Below are 21,337 nucleotides of genomic sequence, written 5' to 3' on the forward strand. Positions count from 1 at the left end.
GTGCCACACACCTCTGTGTTGTATTCCACCAGCTAGTGCATATGCAATGACACTCTTTAGCCCATGTGCACTGTAACACCACCCCGTGAATATGTCATGCCACACTTGCCTTCGCACGGGTTATATTGCCCAATCTAACGTGCCTTCCTCGATGCCTATGTTATAACGCACAGCGCTATGCCATACATATTACAATGGGATCCATATCTTTGTCACAGTACATATGCAACGTTACACTCCCATCACATATTTTATATTACAACTTTAGAGACTAGTTAGGTTACACAACACTGCCCTGTGCATATTACACTCCAAGGCGCATATCGCATAGCACGCGCTAGTGCCTGTGCTATCTCGCTCTCTCCAATGAATCTGTCATTGCGCACAATGTATTGCATATTATATTTCACGCCCCGGTTCATCTTATATCACACTTTTTGGTGCATAGTTTATACCATATACTATATCTAGTTTTCATTTTCAATCGTGCTCTCAGGACTATGTTTTATATAACACTGCGTCCACCTACCCTTTTCACGGGCATTACATTTTGCGATGGGGGGGAGGGTCAGGGGGTGTTTCTGCCAAGTGAGCCCGGAGTCACAGTCACAAACGTCCTCTTCTTCCTGAATAAAAGTGATATTATGCTGCATACTTGTTCATATTTTAAGTAGTTCGCACAGACACACATTTTAAAAACAATAAAGTTCCTAATACCCACCTTCTCTGAACAGTTAGCTTGCTGCCCCATCCACCTCCTCCCTATCCTCTGTTGTCTGAATCCATGGACTAGCCTCCTCCCTCCTGCCATGCATGGTCTGATGTGCTGCCACTGCCCTCCATTTAGCATGATGTACCAGTCCACTCCTCCTGCCCTCCATTGCCCAATTCTATGGCCCATCATTGACTTCCTGCTTAGCCTCTGTGCTTAGCTTGCTCCCCCTATTCTCCTTCCCCCTGCCCTCCGATGTCTTTGTGCATGCCCCTGCTCCATCCTTTTTGCCCACCATGTTCCATGGACCTGCCACTCCTATCTACTGTGAGTGTTCTGTTGAGCTGCCACTCCCCTCCCACCTGCCTAGCATTGTCAGATGACTGTAACCTGTCCCTGCCACCTCCACCCTGCTTGTCCACATGCCATGCCCCTATCCCCTTCCTCCTGTCCTCCATGGTCCATTTTACTGCCACACCCTTCTGCCCTCCCTGGTCTGTTGTGCTGCAACTGCTCATCCTGCCTGCCCCGCGCGGTCTGTTGTGAGGCCTCTTCCCCTGAACTCTCTTGTCTGTGACTAGGTCCTGACCCTCCCTTCTATCCTCCATGGTCCTTTGTGCATGCCCCTGCACCATCCTTCTTGCCCATCATAGCCATTGTGCTGCCACTAACCCTCCCGCTTGCCATGCATGGTCTTCTGTGCTGCCATGGCCCCTCCCACCTTCCCTGTGTGGTCAGCTAGCTGCCCCTGACCCCCTCCCACCTTCCCTCCATGGTCTGTGTGTATGCCATCATAGTCTCATTGTTGCTCTCCATGGTGTGTCTTGTTTCTAGTGCCCATCCTGCCTGACCTCCATGGTCATCTTGCTGCTCCTGCCCTGCCCCTTGCCCCCAGCCCTCTGTTTCCATGTGCAGACCCCTATTCCCTCCCTCCTGGCTTGTCTGTTCCATTGTAATGCCCCTGAACAGTCCCTCCTGCCCTTCATGGTCTGTTATGCTGCAGCTTTCTCTCCTGTCTGTCCATTATGGTCAGCTAGCTACCATTGCCTCTTTCCCCTCTGTTCTCTGTTGTCCGTGTGCATGGTCCTGTCCCCTCCCTATTGCTTTCTATGGATTGATGTGCTGCACTCCCGTCCCGCATCCCCTGTGTGGTGTATTGTGCTGCTGCAAACCCTGATGCCTGCCCTGTAGGGTCAGTTTGGTGCACCTCTCCATGTCCCTTCTGTCCTCTGTTATCCGAGTCCATGTACCTATCCCAATTCCTCTTGCCTACCATGATCCAATGTACCATACTTGCGAACATTTTGAACTTGGTAAGAGGGAGATTTTGAAAAAAAACTGGGGTATTGATTTTCCCCTTTGAGTTACATTGAAAAAGAGGAGATTGTAGACAGGAGACAGATCAAATAAAGCCCATTTGAGCTTAAAAACATTGGACGTTTCCTGGCTGAAACGGGTATGTTGGCATGTATGGTTGTACTACCACTGCCTCTTCCTTCTGCCCACAATGGTCTATTATATTGCCACAGCCTCTCTTGCCAGTCCTGTATTGTTGGTTTTTGCCCCTGCCCCCCTTTCCACTGCCCTCCATAGTCTGTTGTACTGCCACTGCCCTTCCTGCCTGCCCAGTGTGGTCAAATTGTTGCCTCTGCACTCTCCTACCTGCCTTCAATTTTCAGAGTCCGTGCCCCTGGCCTCTGCCTCTCAACAGTATCCCAATGAACAACTAGATTGATAACATTCTATATTTATTACAAAAGTGTGGAACGCCCGACGTCATCTTGATGTAATCAAAACTGTAATACCTAGAGCATTTCCTTTAGAAATTACATATATGAGAGGGTCTAATTTGGTTAGTGCTTTAAAAAACTAAATTGAGGACATATTTTCTGAGTTTTCAAATAGCGACAAAGAACTTTTAAATAATTTGTAATCTTTGTTTTTTTATCCAGTTGACCACTTGATTAAATGTTGCACCTAGGGGAGAGGATGTGGTGTTACTTCAAGAGCTGCAGACTTTGCAACTGGGGAACCAGGTTGGAGTTTCTGCTTCAGCTCAACATTCTGTGATTCTGGTCAAATCACTTAATCTCCCCATGTCTACAACCAAAATGAATTTGATCTTGTGTGATGTAACCAATGCTCATGTAAAGCACTCCAATACTTGACAAGTTTGCACTATATAAAACTGCATATACACAAAAAATAAGTGTTTTGCACACTTCTGTCATTGTGCTACATGTGGGCTACATCTGGGTGATATTTGTGCTGCATTTGGGCTCTTTTGTCTCTGGTGGCCATCTTGGGAGATTTATTTGTTATGAAGTTTCCTAATTTCCTCATTTACTGCAGTCTCCTCAGTAGAAAATGCTTTCAGTTTTTTACTTTGATTCCATCAAGAAGGTATTCAGATATGTCACACATTTGCCATAAATTCTGAATGTTAGCACTCTAGTTGCTCATTAGATAACTGTAGTAAAGCTACTGCTCACCACTGAAGTCTGCTGCTGGTATTAAAATTGCATGTTTCAGTCTGCATATCAGACTTTTTTAATGAAATAGAAGAGGATTTGAGAAGTCACTCAAAAATGTGCCCTAATTTTTCATTCTTCAGCACTAATCATAATTTCTATGGCAAAATGAACCCCCCTCATTGTGTTCCTTTTTAAATTAAATGTTTTAAGTGTTACCAGTTTATTCCAATCAAGATGGCTTCAGGTGTGCCATACTTTTGTCATACGTAAGACAGTAAGCGCTCTAGTTCTTCTTAAGAACACTCTGGGACATTCTGTCATTGGGCTATACTTGGGCTACATCTGGGTGATATTTGGGCTACATTTGGGCTCTTTTGTCTCTGGTGGCCATCTTGGGAGATTTAGTTGTTACGAATTTTCCTAATTTCATCATTACTGCAGTTTCCTCAGTAGGAAATACTTTCAGTTTTTTACTTTGGTTCCATCAAGAAGGCATTCAGATGTGTCACACATTTGCCATACATTCTGAATGTTAGCACTCTAGTTGCTCATTAGATCACTGTAGTGAAGCTACTGCTCAACAGGGAAGTCTGCTGCTGGTATTCAAAGTGCATGTTTCAGTCTGCATGTCAGAATTTGTTTCATGAAATAGAAGAGGATTTGAGAAGTCAAAATGTGCCCTAATTTTTCTTTCTGCAGCACTAATCATAATTTCTATGGCAAAATGAACCCCCTTGTTTTGTTCCTTTGTAAATTAAATGTTTTAAGTGTTACCACTTTATTCCAATCAAGATGGCTTCAGGTGTGCCATACTTTTGTCATAAGTAAGACTGTTAGCACTCTAGTTGTTCATTAGAACACTCTGGGACATTCTGTCATTGGGCTATACTTGGGCTACATCTGGGTGATATTTGGGCTACATTTGGGCTCTTTTGTCTCTGGTGGCCATCTTGGGAGATTTATTTATTACGAATTTTCCTAATTTCATCATTACTGCAGTTTCCTCCGTAGGAAATACTTTCAGTTTTTTACTTTGGTTCCATCAAGAAGGCATTCAGATGTGTCACACATTTGCCATAAATTCTGAATGTTAGCACTCTAGTTGCTCATTAGATCACTGTAGTAAAGCTACTGCTCACCAGGGAAGTCTGCTGCTGGTATTCAGAGTGCATGTTTCAGTCTGCATGTCAGAATATTTTTATAAAATAGAAGAGGATTTGAGAAGTCAAAATGTGTCCTAATTTTTCTTTCTGCAGCACTAATCATAATTTCTATGGCAAAATTAACCCCCTCATTTTGTTCCTTTGTAAATTAAATGTTTTAAGTGTTACCACTTTATTCCAATCAAGATGGCTTCAGGTGTGCAATACATTTGTCATAAGTAGGACTGTTAGCGCTCTAGTTGTTCTTTAGAACACTCTGGGAAGCTGCAGTAGAACACAAAGGAATCAACTGACAGTCTCTGCCCTTGTTGGATGTACATTTTTTACTGAGAATTTCAGACTTCATTCTCACATGACTGAGAAAGATAATGTGAATTTACAGAAAATATGCTCTCAGTTTAGCTTATAGATCACCTTCCAAACCTCTGTGGGAAAAGCATGAGAAAATAGATTTCTCTCAAACATGATTCATGATATCACAGCAGAAGGCTTTTTCACATGGTAAAATCACCTTAGAACACACCACAATTCCTAAAATGAGTATGGTACCATCAACAAATGATTTATAATGTAACTAAAGTCTTAAAACCTTCTATTAACTGCCATGCTTTTTAATGAGGTGCTATCATGTATATTGGTCCCAAGATGGCTGCCAACACTTCTTGGATGAAGTACTGACAGCCAATCAGATGAGAAGTGTGGTTAGGCTCCGCCCAGATATATCTTTCTTTTTAACTCTAATTTTCTCAGGAACTACTGAATGGATTTACACCATTTAAGCAAAAGGCACGAGTCTGAACTGAGGACTACCTCTTTTCCAAATTTGGTGTAATCCTGTTCAGCAGTTCGGGCTGTAGCTGCGTCAACAGGTCCTATGGGAAAATGCATGGGGAAAACACGTTTTGGGACCCCCCTTTTTTCTCGGCCCCCGCTTGACGAATCACCGTGAAATTTTCAGGATAGGAGCGAACCGGAGCTGGGCAAAAGTTTGGAAAATTTCGCGAAGATTCGTCAATCGGCGCCAACGTTATTCCAAATAGAATGTTGCAGATTTCCCATGGAAAATAGGTCCTACATATAACTACCTACTGGCGACTGCCAGTAGGTAATATATATATATAAAGTCCAATGATCACTCCTCACTAAGAATGAGCCCGACATATGCTGAGGTGCACAAATGGATTTATTCTAATCTTTACAGCACAGATCATGCAGAAATTCAGGAAACGCCAGGCAGACGCATTTCAGCAGTTGTGCTTTCTTCAGTGCCGGTTTCCAAGCAGGGTCTCTCACCTGGGGGTCATTAATAGTCCTGTGACGTTCTCGTGGCCACTCCCATTCACATGATGGTCTCACCCTGCCTCTGCTTGCAGCTGGCATTCATTACGTGCTCCACTGAGACCGAGTGCATGGTGGTCAACGAAGTTCGAAGTGGAGACCCATACAGTGAAGGGCCTCTCAAACACCAAATGGCGTCCCAAACATGTTGGCTCACCAAGCCCCGCAAACCAACAGTCTCCGGTCCCAGTGGAAATAGGTGTACATTGCTGGAACCCTGGTGTGACCCCTTCAGTTAATACTGGAGAGAGAGAGAGAGAGAGAGAGAGAGAGAGAGAGAGAGAGAGAGAGAGAGAGAGAGAGAGAGAGAGAGAGAGAGAGAGAGAGAGAGAGAGAGAGAGATTTATAGTGGTAAATTTAAAATATAAAAAAATAAAATGTATAGAATGTAAATAAATTATTTTACACTCTATATATTCATATAAACTCATACACATATATATTTTTAAATAAATATATATTTATATATAGTAATAAAGAATTTACATTATATAAATGTTATATGTTATTTTATTTAACATTTACAACTTTAAAGTGTATATGGTACACTATTTATATTTTGTATCTTTTTGAAAGATATTAGTGTCCATGGTATTTTTTTTCCAATGTTTTTGTAATTTCAAATTATAAGTATAGAAACACAATATTGTGGTAAACAATTTTTCTGACAGAATATTTTTGCAACAATATTGTTAACACGATATTGTGTCATTGAAACCTCCCCTCCCCCCTTAGTAGAAGAGACAACAACATGTGTCTCTCCAGGTTTACTTCCTTTTAACCCATTTAGGTCAGTTCCTCTTTATTATGTCCTGGCTAGGCCACCTTCCAGGCCAGGCCGCTGTCTCCAAGGATGCTCCTTCCAGCAGTACAGTCTCCACCACAGAAGTACAAAGAGGCGAGAGGAAGCTGCACCCAGCTATTTATGACCACCCCTCTGCGCAGAGATCAGGAAGAGAGACAAGAACACTCCGTCCTTAACAACAGATACTGAAGGCTTCTACCCTATGCCTTCTACCTATTGGCCACTGCCCGCGGAGTCATTTTCAGCCCCATGTATCAAGAATGGTCCTGGCACTTAGGAAATCCTACATCCTCTTTCCTCACCATAGTATCGGGTGCTCCCCACTACTATCTATAAGATGCCATCAATGCATATGTGCTGTCTGGAGCAAGTAACCTCTCCTCCATCTTGTAATGTAGTCCAGGCGGTGGGATTTCAAAATATATCCTGTCGGCATGAATCACTCATGATCGACATCAGGCGTAGCATATAAGCACATGGGGTGCTGCATTCAGGATTCTGGGTGTATTGTGAAGAGCGGAACTTTATATGAATGATCCTGTAAGCGTGCACTCACATCTCACAGGTGAAATCGTGTCACTGTTATTCACCAGCCATGATACTCTGCCACCACCGAGGTCCACGCATGAGAGCCGCGACAGGGATGGTTGAGGGTGCGCCCTGACCAGTTTAGGACTAAATCCAGAACCTATAATTGTCAAAAGACCGCCTAGATCAATGTGGGCACTTGCAATTTGGGGGGGCATGATCAAACATTTTAAAACAGAATCACAGGTATGCAGTTGGGGCAGGCAGGGCAGGGGTACAAAACTGTACATCATGCAGTGGACATTACCGTCCCAACAGAAGTCAAGCGTCAGTCAGTGATGAGTGGGTGGACTCAGCAACACGGACTTAAAGAAAGAGGCAAGTTTAGATCGGATTGTGGGATAATGATCTTTGTCAGACATTAAGTTATGTGTAAGTTTCTTCGTGCAATGTGCAAGTTAATATTCGTATGAATACAGGAAGTCAGTCCTTCAGACATGAAGGGAATTGACGTGCAGGTCACAGTTTACTGGAGTGATGTCACTTAACACTGAAATCCTTTGGAGTATGATGTGCTGAATATGGTTCAGTGGGGATGCTGAGTCTGTGAGGTGCAGGTCACAGATCACAGGGGCTCAGGGCACAAATAACTGACATGCATGGAGGTGTGAAGCAGAGACAGCAGTTCACAAGAGTGGAGGGCATCAGTGATTCAGAGTCATGGGGAAACGTGCAATTTACAGAGGAGCAGCGAAGACACACTTGCATGTAGTGAATAAATGAAGAGGTCAATCAGGGTTCAGGGCAGTTGGTGAATAAGAGTATACAGCATTTTCTTTTGAGTTTAGAATGGTTTATTGAGATAATATACAAAGTAAAACATCAGTATAAAATATACAAGCAAGGGTCAAATAGTACCATTACCCAGATTGAAATAAAATAAGTAAAAAAGAAAAATAAGTTGAACCACAAACGAGTGAGAGCCATATTAAGAGGTATATGATCAAAAGCAATTTGAACCTTCTAAACCTGTACTTAGACAAATGCAATTTAGTATTTTAAAAGAAAGGGGGGGGGAGAAAAAGAGGGGGAGGAAGGGATAAAAAAGGGGAAATAGGCGGCAGCTAAACAGTAATGCAGAAATAGCAATAAGAACTAATTGAACAAGTATACAGTATTCTTAAGTCATGTAGTAAAGTAGGATGGGTAGTTCGGCATCGGGGGCTGCCTGGCTGATTGCCCGGACTGCCATGTGTTTTGCAAGCTTCGCATGCGTCTCACTACTCCGCACCCAGCCAGACAGATGAGCTAGGGTCGGATTGGTAAGGCGAGCACTCGGGCAATGGCCGAGGGGCTGGTATCCGAGTTCCAGCTGTGGGCCGCTTTTTTGGCAGCCTGGGGGACCGATTTGGGGAGTGTCTCTGTTGTTCTAGGGCCGCCGCCGGCCCAGTGGGTGCCTGAGGGTCCTTTCTGGAGGCAGATGGGTGTCCATTACCTCTCTTTTTATCAACAGGCAGAGGTGTCACTCCCTTACTCTCTCTGGGACGGCCCATTAATGTATTAATATTGAGCAGGGGCAGGGGGCCTGAGCAGAAGTGTCCTCACTTGTTTCACCAGTGTGAACTAATCTGTGCATCTGTGCATATTTTTTTATCTTAGAAAACACGCCTCTGTCAGAGGACCTCCACCCCTTTTTATAAAACTTCTTCGAAGCAGAGTGTTGCGGAAAGGCAATATGCAAAAGTGGGCCACTTTTGGTTAGCGTGCCCGGTCCGATTTTTTTTTTTATCCCAATCCAACCCTGAGATCAGCTCCATTGTGCTGACTTCACTTCCAAATTTAAAACGTACACATGCCCTCAACCAAACCAAAACTCAGTGAAACGCTCCACCCGATGAATAAACCCAAGCGAAGGGCATAGACTTAATGAAAATATACAGGCAAATGTCTATTTTGTATAGGCGGCTTTTAACTCTTTTAGTAGCATATTTTAATAACTTCATTCTTTAGGACAAAAACTATTGTTAAAGTTCTAACATTACAACAAAACCAGAGGGACCCTTTAATATCATGGCCAGATATGTTACTTACATAAAACGAATGTTTTATGAAGATTTCTGAAAAAATGTTGAAACAATTGAATGCAAGTCAGTATGTCCTCCTTGTTACAGTAAAAATATCACAACAGGAAATGCAAGTCATCTCCGTGCCCAACAAGTGTGGCTGGAACCTCCCTGTGAAGAACGTTGCTTGAGGACCACTGGGCGGCTCCTCCAAAATGCCAAACGATGGAGATTTCTTTTCAGTGCTATCATCAGAAACTGGTCACTTATGCCCTGAATACAAGTGGCAGAATCTCACCCAGAACAATACCTCTGGGTGGAACTCTGCCACCCCAGTTCCGAGTGTCCCTCGTCCCAGAATAATCTGGACCCTGTCATTTGGGGTTGGGAGATACTGGACCCTGTTACATGCTAGAGGGCCTGGGGCAGCACAGCACGGCTGCACCCCGATCCTACAGCAGTTCAAGTAGAAAAGTCATAATGCCTTGAATTTGGTGCAGGAATATTTTATGTTATGTTATTGAAACTTGTATAGCGCGCGTATACCCGTAGGTGTCTTGTGGCCAGATGTACGACCTGCCAAATAACGCCTCGCAAATTGCGTTGCATTTGTGGCTCGCAATTTGCGAGGTGCTATTTGGCATGTACAACAGTGTGTTTAACTCTGTTTGCAATTCCCAATGGGGTCACAAATTGCGAGGCTCATAAATATATTAATGAGCCTCTCGCTATTTGCGACCCCATTGGGAATGACAGGCCCTCCCAGGGATGGTGGCCTGCTGGGCTCAGCAGACCACAATGTCTGGGACTGCTTTTAAATAAAGCACTTTTTATTTTTTTTACATGCAGCCCGTTTTCCTCAAAGGAAAACAGGATGCATTTTTTAAGGGCAGGCAGTTGTCCCTGGAACCACTGCCAGCCCTTAAAAAACTAATATTGCATGCATTTGCAAAGGGGAAGGGGTCCCTTGAGGACTCCTTCCCATTTGCAAATGCATTACCAACTACTTGAAGTAGGTGGTTGTGAGAAGTTGGACTGGTATATGCTGTCCACTAATTAAAGTGGGCACCTTGTACCAGTCCAAACAACCCTTATTGATGATTAGGTTAAAGACAACCTTTATTGAAAGCTATCCTAGTGGTAGCTATGGAGAGCAGCCTTCAGGCTAAGCCTCGAAGGAATGTAAAGCAGCTTGGTTTACCAGATTATAACCTCCTGCATGACCAAATGAAAGGAGAACGACACAAGGTATATATAAAATATATGTATTTATTACTAAATACTCTCTACTAACCTCTTTATGAGATTAGAGAACAAGATACTGTTGCAGGGATTCTGCTCATGCACAGAACTATGCCCAGGAAACCAGGACCTCAGTGAATTGCGGTGTACCAAAAACTCACCTCAGTACCCAGAACCCCTATCCGACCAGCATCAGTGTCTCATTCGCTCTTCATACCATATAGAAGCTACTAATGATTAGACAACCCAGAACATGCGACTTTAGAGTACTCTCAGGAATGGTGGGAATCAGAAATACCTGTTCGTTATTATTCTCATATCAGTCCACAACAAGAGTATTCAGAGACACAGTAAAGTTAAAAATGTTTATTTTATAAACTACGTGTCGTAAGATGCAGTACTTTGGCTAACATAAGCAGACAAATGATTAAGATTAAAATCATCAGCATTGTTACAGTACCATAGAAAATGAAGGGAGAAATCATATTACAAATGAAGTGGAATACAACCACCCTCCCTTCAATATTAAGCTAGTATTATTAGACTAATAGAAGGTCTCTAGGTTTGAATGGGGAACCCCATACCGTAAAGATCACCTTAGGTGAATCACATCACAGGATCAGCTATGCTCTGCGCCTGGAAAAGTTCTTCTCCAGAATGTGTGTGTTGCATGCAAACTGCAATATTAAAAGCTCTCGACCTTCAGGTATTTGTAGCTGTGTGCGTGTTATGGCTAGGGCGTGGGCCGATCAATCTGAACTCAAAAACATACATTGATTGTTGGCTCAGGCTGTTTCTGCACACAATGTTCAGACCAAGGTCGCGGCGCACGTCTAAGGACGCGATCAACAGACAGTTCCCATGTGAAGAAAAGGCAAGCAAGCATTTTTCATATAATAACATCTATCTACAGTGTCGTGTGCAAAGGCAGCAAAAGTGGCAAGATGGCGTTTCTAACATCTAAGACGCTTCTGCTAACATAGCAATGTATGTCATCAAAAACTCCGCCTCCACTACACCCTCTCTTGATCGAACCACGAACAAATATGGATACAATTGAGGAACGCAGAGTTCAAGTTCGACAGAGACAGAACCAAGTGCATGAATTGTAAATCCATATAAATGGGAGTGGAAGTGCGAAAAAAATTGCGTAAAAAAAGAAAGAGAAAAAAGAAAAATGAAAAATTCGTAACATCATACAAAGGCTCAGCCGAGCCTAATTGGCGAATCAAAAAAAAAAAATGTGCAGTTCGGACATGGAAAATTGGACGACATCCAACTTAATCCATCAACGTGTAAGCACAATAAGTTGCGACAGCCTCCAAGAGGAAGTCATTACAATGTTCTGTAAAGGTTTCCGCCATCCAGTCTAACAAGGTAAACGAACATACATGTTCTTCGATCACTGGAGTCTCTAACACAATCAGAGGACAACTGGCGTGTTCTTCAAGATAACTTCTTGCTAAAAAGTCATACGCTGCCGTACTGATGTCCCAATTCCCTAGGACTCCCATGTGCTGCTCCACAGGCCATAATCCTGACACCAGAACAGTCCAACTCATGAGCCACTAAGGGACTCATTAGTCGATCATAATCCGGGGCAGGAGACACCGAGTTTGACAGGCACAAATCCAGAGCCCATTCAAAAGGACAATCTAGGCAATGAAAAACAGGCTGCACGCAGGTAAAGTATGAAAACCGGAAGGACAATCCATAGGCCACGCTCAAGGTGGCCAAAGGCAATGTTCCATAATATTCAAGCATCCGGTTACGAAGATGGAGCAGCCGAGGAAGGCTGTCGTGGGACACAAATTGTGCTGCCATTGCGCAGTAAGCAGACCAACAGCAGCACACCAGCCGTGAGGGCGAGAATCAACGGGAGCCCGCCGAAGACGCTGGAAAAAATAGAATGAAAAAATGTCGGTATCACACCAAAGATAGTTTGGAAAGAGGTCACGAGGCCGGAGCTCACAATTTTGAAAAAATGCGCCAAGCCTGTTGTTGACGAGGCATTAAATATAGTTTGAATCAGGGCACCGAAATGAAGTGGGAGATCAGTATTTAAAAGCGCATGCACCTCAGTGCGGGTGTTTGCTACGTGAAGGACAAATGTTTCACAGGATGAAGTCAGAGTGACCTCTCTTTGAGACAATAGAGCCCCTATTCTGCTCATCTTGTTGAACTCTGCTTTCAAGGTTGGAATGGTAGGCCAGATGGATACATCCAGCCGCCCATGCGGGGGCGGGAAAAGGACATTTTTACAGCAGACCACTCTTTGTGATACAGTCACAATGTAGGGAATTCCCACTAGCATCCCGTAGCAAGCCTCGTTATTTAAAAGCAAATAACTACCGTTAGCTAGCAACGTGAAAGAGGGTGTAATAGCTGGCTCTGGAATCCCTTTAAGGACGCACGCCAAATTTGGTGCTTGAACGTTGCAAGCGCCATGCAATTGGATGTGCCTACAAACTACTGAGTGATCAGGTGTGGAAGTAATAAACTTCTTTCCCTTCTCTAATGCACCTGTATGTAAAGGAGAGTGACCAAACTTCATGCAGGAAAGCGGTACCCAACGGCTCATATCTACCTAGGGCATAATGTTTCATGCACAAACTGAGCTTAAACAAAGGAAATGGTAATGTGATTAACCCGTGGATGAGCCACACAGCGGAGTTCAATTTGGCCACTGAGAAAGGCAAAGGTTCTAACTTTTCAATATGTAGTAAGGAGTATGTTGCATCTTTCATGGAAAGGAATTGTTGTTTCGCAGTCAGATCAAATGGACGGAATAAAGACGATGTATTCATGTAGTCCCAAGGAACTTTCCCAGCCTTCAACGTTTGCAAAGTCCATGCAAACTGCATGATAGAACGCAATTGATTTTGACTATGATATAAAACAGACATATCATCCTGCACAATATCAACAACAGATGAAACAATATTATCTAATGTGTAAATTCTAGAAGAAAGGGTGTTAATGCTATTATCAATAACAGCTAGTACTTTTTCCAAATTGGCTTGATCAATGGCTCTCAATCTTGAAGCCGCTTCAATTTGCGATAATTTCCAAACTTCGTTATAAACAGCATACACCCATCTCTTGGACCTGCCACCCACAGGACCCTTAACAAAAATCATTCAAATCTATTTTGTCATTTAATTTTGGTAAATGAAGTTTAACAGATGCCAAGGTCGAATGTTGCAGCCAGTTCTGACATAACTTCCCTACAGAGTAGGTAGTAACTGAATGGGAAGATTCAAAGCGGGCGTCCACTCGAACCTGGGTATATCCAGGGTGTAGACCCAGAAACCGGTGTTGACAGGAATCTGAGCTTCTCTGCCATAGTAACCATCCTTCACGATCAAAATCAGAAATGTTGAAGGATGTATTAGTAATGTACGACTGCAACTCTGTACGGGACAGATCTGTATGATTATCCCAATTAGGATAAGCACCCAGATCAGGAATAGAGGGGGAATTCAACTTTTTAGAAGTAGCCAATCCAAAGCAGGTGGTTTGAAAAATAGAAGAATTCAAAAACAACATGTGGTTTGGGATGAGGCAGGCACGATGCAAAGTTTCTGTTCCCCGCACCTGCCACGTCTTAGAACCCCAAACAGATTTAAGATCAATAGTAGCTTTCCACAGGTCATAACCCCTGATAGCCAATTCATCCATAAAGGATTTGGAATATAATAATTTAGTGTATGTCAGCCTAACCTTCGAGGCAGATTCAGCTGTCAATTTAAAATAAAAGACGGTAGGTTCTGAAATGATTGCCATAATGTTGATAGCAAAACTGTTCACCATATTTAGCAGTGTCTAAATACAAATCTTCAGCATCAAAGGCAGCATAATATTTCAAATCAGAAAACAGTGCCTCTATGGCCTGAACGTCCCAATCATCAGAACGGATGTATTGTTTCACAACATCACCCATAGAAACACGAAGGACATTCGGAACATTAATAACCTCAGTGGGTCCATGAATTTGAAATTTAACAGCATACCACACAATCCCATCTAACACAGGCCAGGCAGTAATATTCACAAAAGTCTGGTCCCTCTTCATGATGTGTGATGAGGAGTGGGGGGCCAAAGTTCCATCAATTAGTCTAATTGTAGACCTTTCCTTCAGGTAGTGTCCATTTACAAGACGAAAAAATACCACCACAAATCCAATGGTCATAAACAAAAAAATACATATGAGCACCAGCCAAATGTAAGTCCAAGGGGGAATTAAAAAATGTCTTTTAAACCAAACAACAAAAATAGAAACTTTTGATGGAGCACTGGAAGTCACAGAGTTAGTGTCAAATGAGAAACGTGACTGGTTAACTGCAGTTGATTGTAAAACAGGCAATGATACATCTGCGGGATAAGCATACTTAGTATCTTCAGGTGGACCACCAGCCGGTGGTGTCAACAAAGGATTAGTAACTGTATGCATCTCGATGGCAATATCAGGCATGGTGGTAGAAGCCGGAGCCAAAACAGAATTTCTCAGCATCGCAGGGCAAGAGACCCCTGGAGTCATACTAAGAAGAATCGGCCACTCGCTGTAGTTTGACATTGTCAATGGAGATGTACCTGTTATCCTTGCGACCAGGAAGTGGAGGTAAAATGACTGTTCTTGTATCCTACACACCAAGCACTGGAACCGGTGCACGATAAGAGGGGCCAAACTCCTTCTTGTTCTCCACCGTTTCACGGACCAAGTCACCAACTCGAGGTAGCCAGCCGACTACCGGAATCTAAAGCGCAGCATCAGATGTGGAGGGCAAGTGTTCCTTTGCAAGACTGGCTCTGGTCTCTTGTAGATTCTGTAATACAGCACAGTGATCATCTACGTCAAAGGGTGCGGTTGACACCGCCATGTCTAGACCATCAAGGTCCGGGACAAACATTTGTATGCCAAAGAGCATCATGTATGGGGTCCGCCCACCCAGAGACCTTCTAGGGAGATTATTAAGTGCACGTTGTACGTTATACAGATGGGCTAACCAATTCCTCCCAGTGCCTAAAACCCTAGCTGTCAGGGATTGCTTAAAGTCACGGTTCATTCGCTCCACCACACTATTACCCTCAGGCCGGTATGGAGACGAAAATTTGACTTGGACCCCCAAAGATCTCATGGCTTCTTTGAACGCCCTAGAGGCGAACGCAGGGCCCTGATCTGAATGAAGGGTACCACATGCAAAAATTCCCACAAAGACATGCAAATCCCTGATGACAGTACGAGCATCAGCACTCCTTTGTGGCCATACCCAAAGAAAACGTGTGCACAAATCCACTGCAACTAAGATATACTTGTACGCAGTATCAGAGGAGAAGGAACCGCAGTGATCTAGATAAACACACCCAAGTGGTTTATTAGAAATGTACAACTGAGTTTGCGGTGGGAGCGCAGCAGTTGAAGGTTTAATCTGCTGACAAATGTCACAATCAAGAACATAAGTGCGAGTCTGTTTATACCACCTGCGCCACCAGTAACGCTGTTGTAAGAGAGTAACAGTAGCGGAAACGCCGGCATGGGCAGAGGCTATCCCTTCATGAGCCGCTGTTATCAAGGAAGGTCTGCAGTCCACGTCGGGAATCAATCTGTCACTAACGTTGTTAATTCTCACATAGGGGACTTTATCAGGACTTAAATGATAAGAGTACCGAGAAGGGAAACCTCTCGGGTAATTACTTCCCTTCTCCATTGCAGCAATAGCTGCCAAGATGTCATCATCGATCTTACTTTTGGATCTTGTAACTGCTGCTACTAGATATGTTGCCACTGCTGTTTTCGCTGCTTTGTCAGCTAAGCTGTTGCCGACAGCGTGGACACCAACTCGCTGGTGACCAAGAGTGTGAATTACATTCACGAGTGGCAGATGCTGTTTAAGTTCTGCCACCCGAACCGAAAGCATTTTATGCTTGATTGTGCTACCTTTGGAATCGCGATATTCATTCTGAGACCAAAAGAATAGATTGTCGTTAAAAGACTGAACACAGTAAAACGAGTCACTCACTATAAGAGTAGTAATCCGAGGATCAGCAAACTCCAGTGCAAGCACCAGAGCACGGAGCTCTGCCAACTGTGCGGTACAATCCCCCAATGACTGCGTATGCACAACATCGGACTTGAATTCTCCATTCACGAAAGTACCCGCTACAATTGCGCAGGCCGCTGAATAGGCATGCTTCGAATCCGTCACCGGTTGCGCCGGACCGTCAGTGTAAATGACACAATGGTAATCTTCAAGCGGGCGCAAAGACAGAGGAGCTGGATGAACAAATTCATACTGCAAGAACTCCTGAGTCTGCAATGAGGCATCAAAGATATATGTGACATCTGGCGATGTCAAATAAGTGGCCCATTGTATCCACCGTGGATGCAAAGCTTTAGAATTAGGTACACTGGCTTTCGTCACTGCCTCTAGAGCAGGATATGGTGTAACTACCAACATGCTTTCCCTTGCGATAGCGCTCGTTCTTTAAGAATCGCCATCTGCACCGCAGTCAAAACTTTCTCAACCGAGGAAAAGCGCAGTTCAGCCGAAGTGTACAGGTGTGATTTGTAGGCAATGGGGACTGTATCGCCCTCATTGAACGTTAAGTACGTGAAACCAACTGCGCCAGGCACAATTCTTATTACCAGGTTAGTGTGGTTATCACGTGTCAGTAAGTATTTCGAAGCAAGAAGATCAGCCTGCAATAATTACAAGATAGCTGAATGCTCTGGCAGCCAGCTCGATTTGGAAAAAGTAGGTTGTACCAAGGCATATAGCGGCTTGATACGCTGGGCATAATCGGGAATATAAGTACGCCCGAAATTCAGAAAACCCAGCAAAGACTGTAATTTCTTCAGCGTTGTCGGAGCACGCAAGCATGCGCACTTCTCCAAGAAGTGAGGGTCTAATCCTCGACCTTCATTGTTGAGCTCGTAGCCCAAAAACAACACTGTATATTCTGCAATGTGAGACTTCGCAAAGTTAAATTAGTAACCGAAGTCTGCAAACATAACAATGATGCGATCAACGCAACACAGATGCGGCCATAACTCAGCGTCCGTGAGATAGATATCATCAACATACGAGTACACATCTATCTGCAGTGTCGTGTGCAAAGGCAGCAAAAGTGGCAAGATGGTGTTTCTAACATCTAAGACGCTTATGCTAACATAGCAATGTAGGTCATCAAAAACTCCGCCTCCACTACAATACAGAATATTAAAGCACTAGAACGACAGTAAATAGCACAGTACTCAGTGGGCCCCAGGGGGAGACCAAACCATATATTAAGAAAATGGTATAACAACCCCGACTTGACCAGACAAAGCACGTAGAATCGCTGGGACCCCAAGGAACCACCCAAGGTAGTGATACAGGGGACCCACGGGGGACGCGTGCAGTGTGAGAACACAGCCGCGAGCTCCATACAATCCTATGGGAAAGTCGCGGTTGGAATTTTAAACCTTAAGGACACTTAGGAGAGGACTCGGAGCAAACCCTTTCAAACTTAGAAGGTTCTAAGGCCAGCACCCATGTGAGCACCGGAGTACTCGTGTTACCTAAGCCAGTGCATAGGTGTCAAATGGTTTCGGGAATTTTCGTCATTTTGAATGGCGTGACGGTGCAATGTGCTGCTGCCGTGAAGAGAAAAGGTGTCCGGTGTGATCCAAGCCTGGATCGGAGCTGAGAAGAACTTGAAAGCAGAGGGGACAGAGTCTGGGACACTTGCCAGTGAAGGGGCACGATAGACGAATACCCACCAATGTCGGGTGTTTCAGGTGCGAAGAGGTGAAGCTTGACTCTGCAGCCACGGGGACCAGGAGATGTCGACGACAATCAAAGTCCGCAGGCGAGCTGTCCCACGAAGGATGTTGAGTGCTGGGGGGGGGGGGGGTCAGTGTCCGGAATTGGAGCCCAACAAGCCTTGGCAACTTTAACCCACGCGGTCAGAGAAAAGATGCTTCGGTGTGGACCAGCAAGGTCCTGTAGATTCCCTAAGCGATGGAGAGTCAGGGCACGTCTGGAGCAACCAGGAAAGCCCACTGAAAGTTAAAGTTCCCTTCTCTGGGACCCACAGGTTGACGGACCAGGGATCGCGAAGGGACCTCGAGAGGAATCACAAAATACCAGTCTACGGAGCACTCGTGGAGTGTAGGACAGTAATCTTCAGTGGAATCACTCCTCGGGGTCTGGACTACAAGTAGCCCAACGCACAGCCTCAGGGATCACCAAAAATCATATGCTGCTGCAAATGTGCACGGTATCTAGGGGTTCAGGTTGCACTGTCCCCACAAGGGCTGCGGGTCTCAGGTTTTTGCTGAGAGCAGTGGTCGGCCTCAGGGAAGCGTAGGAACCCACCTCCCGTGTTGCAAAATCTTCGGAGTCCGTCAGGAGCTGCGTAGATGCAAATAGGTCAGATGCGTCTTTGCTGCCTGCCTTGCAGGAGAGTAACTCCTTTACTCCAAGGGAGATTCTTCGGTCATCCAACGTGGTGTAGACAGTTGAAGTACTTGGTTTCTGTAGCAGAGTTTTGTCCAGGTAAATCTAAAGTCCTGTAGCCAGGGGTTCCTACTTTATACCCAAGGAAGGGGTGGGACAAACTCTGGGGACCCACTTATGGGAGGGTCAGGACAGAGGGGTGGCTACACCCATGTCCTTTGTCCAGTTTCGCACCAGAGCAAGGGCTGATAGCCCCTGCAACCGGTTTGAGCTGGACTATGCACAGGGACACCAAATGTGCCCCCAGTGCAGACATCAAAGCACTCTCAGAGTACACCCACCCAGCCCCAAAACACTAAAGCCTGTCTCAGAGGTGGTCACAACTCCCTGTGACAGGAAACCTATTGTCCAGCCGTCCCCCAGAATCCAATCTGAAGTGTACCTAAAGTACATGCAATCAATTTAGAGAGAAAGCAGCTAGGCTGGGGTCCTGGATAGCAGGATCACAGCCAGACTAAGTCGAAAAACAGTGAAACATCAGTAAAAAGTGGGGGTAACTATGAGAAGCAGCTCCTACTCTCCTACACCCCCCCCCAAACGTAAAGACATTAAACTAACCTTGACCAGTTGAGTCTTCATGTTCATAGTGGAAATATCTGGAGAGTCCATCTGCATTTGCATGGTTACTCCCAGGTCTATGTTCCACTGTATAGTCCATCCCCTATAGGGAAATGGACCACCTCAAAAGTTTGGGGTTTTCACCCTTCATCTGTTTTAGCCATAAGAGGGGCTTATGGTCTGTCTGAACAAGGAAGTGAGTCCCAAACAAGTATGGCCTCAGCTTCTTCAGAGCCCAAACCACAGTAAAGGCCTCCCTCTCAATATCTGACCAACGTTTCTCTCTGGGTGTCAGCCTTCTGCTAATAAAAGTGTAGGAGAGTAGGATCTGCACTTATGTTGCCCTCACTTTTCTTCTGATGTATACTCTGGTTTCTGGCTATAGTCAGGCTGGGTCCCTGCTAATCAGGGCCCCACTCTCTCTGTTCTCTCTAAACGGCTTGGAGTGCATATTAGATGCACTAGTGATTGGTTTAATGTGTTGCCTTATGAGCCCCTAGTATATGGTACCTTAGGTACCAAGGGCATAGGTACTTTACAGGCCTACCAGGGGCTGAAGCATGTATTATGCCACCTCTGAGAAGCAGACTAAATCTGACACCTCAGGCCTACTACTGCAGCCTGGGTGAGGTAGTGTTAGCACTCCTCACCGAGGTATAGGTTCCTATATCTCACCATACACACACATATAAACCTATCAGTCACCCCTAAACCATATACTCCTAAGTGCATTATAACCTCCCGGTTAATGCTAACTTTGGAATGACTGTATCAAAACATGTCGTGTTTGGTGTCAAACATCTTGGAATCATACCCCCACACCAGTAACTGGTGTGGGAGTATGATCCCACCCTTCTGGAGGGGATAACAGGTACCTACTGTGGTAACACGGTAGAAATCTGAAAGAGCCCTGGCATCACAAAATGGATGCCACCAGCACAGACACTGGGCTGCCCTCCTCCTGCTGATGACCGAAACTCACAGTGGAGGAAGCCCAACAATAGGCATCCTGTCACAGGGAGGTGTCACCACCTTCCAGACAGGATTTAGTGTATTGGAGCTGGGTGGGTGCACTCTTAGAGTGCTTTGAAGTGCTGCACTGGGGGAGCAGTAGGCTCCTCTGTGCATATGCCAGCTCAGGGGGTAGCTTGGCGCGAGCAGGTAGGCACCCAAAGGCTTACGTATAAAGTGACCATACAGCACACACATCCACTGAGACAGGGAGCGCACGCAATGATTGACACCACACCAGTAGGTTGAATAAAAACCAATCAGCTTTATCTAGATCAACGTCAGGTTCTCAAAGCATTTCATGAGGAATAAATCTGGCATTTCATTAAAGTGCTAAACTAGGCATTTCACCAGAGCGTCAAACATAGCATTTCATTAGAGCGCTAAACTGGGCATTTCCTTAGAGCGTCAACCATAGCATTTCATTAAAGCGCTACACATGGAAATTCATTAGAACGTCAAACCTGGCATTTAAGCAAAGCGCTGCACCTAGCAACTCATTAGAGCGTCAAACATGGCATTTAAGCAAAGCGCTGCACATAGCAACTCATTAGAACGTCAAACATGGCATTTAAGCAAAGCGCTGCACATAGCACTTCAACGCGCTTTCTAGGGCAAGAAATCCGAGCGCTAAAAATAGCATTTAATCACAGTGCTACCATAGCGGTTGATCAGAGCATTTCATTGAGGCATTAAACTTGTCCACTCCTTCAAGTATCCATCTTGGCTGTGGAGACAGTTATCCGCAGTGGAGGCGGTATGAGGCCTTCGGTATAGTGGGGGGTTCCCCAGGCTCTCTTTATGCCCAAATCACTCCTCCTACGAGGTGCTCACTTAGCGCTTCCCAGGGCGAGGGTTGAGGGGGCCATGGCTGATTGAGTTCCCCTCTTTTCGGGGCAATGGAGGGTCCACCGGCCTAAACAAGAAACGTCCCCGGGGGAG

The 21,337-nt window shown here is 44.8% G+C and overlaps 1 protein-coding gene across 1 annotated transcript in view; it reads right to left on the reverse strand.

The window, feature by feature from the left end:
• Nucleotides 1–5,514: 5,514 nt before the first annotated feature.
• The window catches only part of LOC146871807 (ETS domain-containing protein Elk-4-like), a 321,519-nt gene continuing 305,696 nt past the window's right edge, over nucleotides 5,515–21,337 (reverse strand). Inside the window, exon 5 of the mRNA XM_085651580.1 lies at nucleotides 5,515–5,928. Within this exon, the coding sequence (XP_085507706.1) occupies nucleotides 5,923–5,928 (6 nt within the window). The 3' untranslated portion in view covers nucleotides 5,515–5,922. The remainder of the gene's footprint in view (nucleotides 5,929–21,337) is intronic.

Source organism: Triturus cristatus, chromosome 1_1, assembly GCF_964204655.1.
Source record: "Triturus cristatus chromosome 1_1, aTriCri1.1, whole genome shotgun sequence".
Lineage (NCBI taxonomy): Eukaryota > Metazoa > Chordata > Amphibia > Caudata > Salamandridae > Triturus > Triturus cristatus.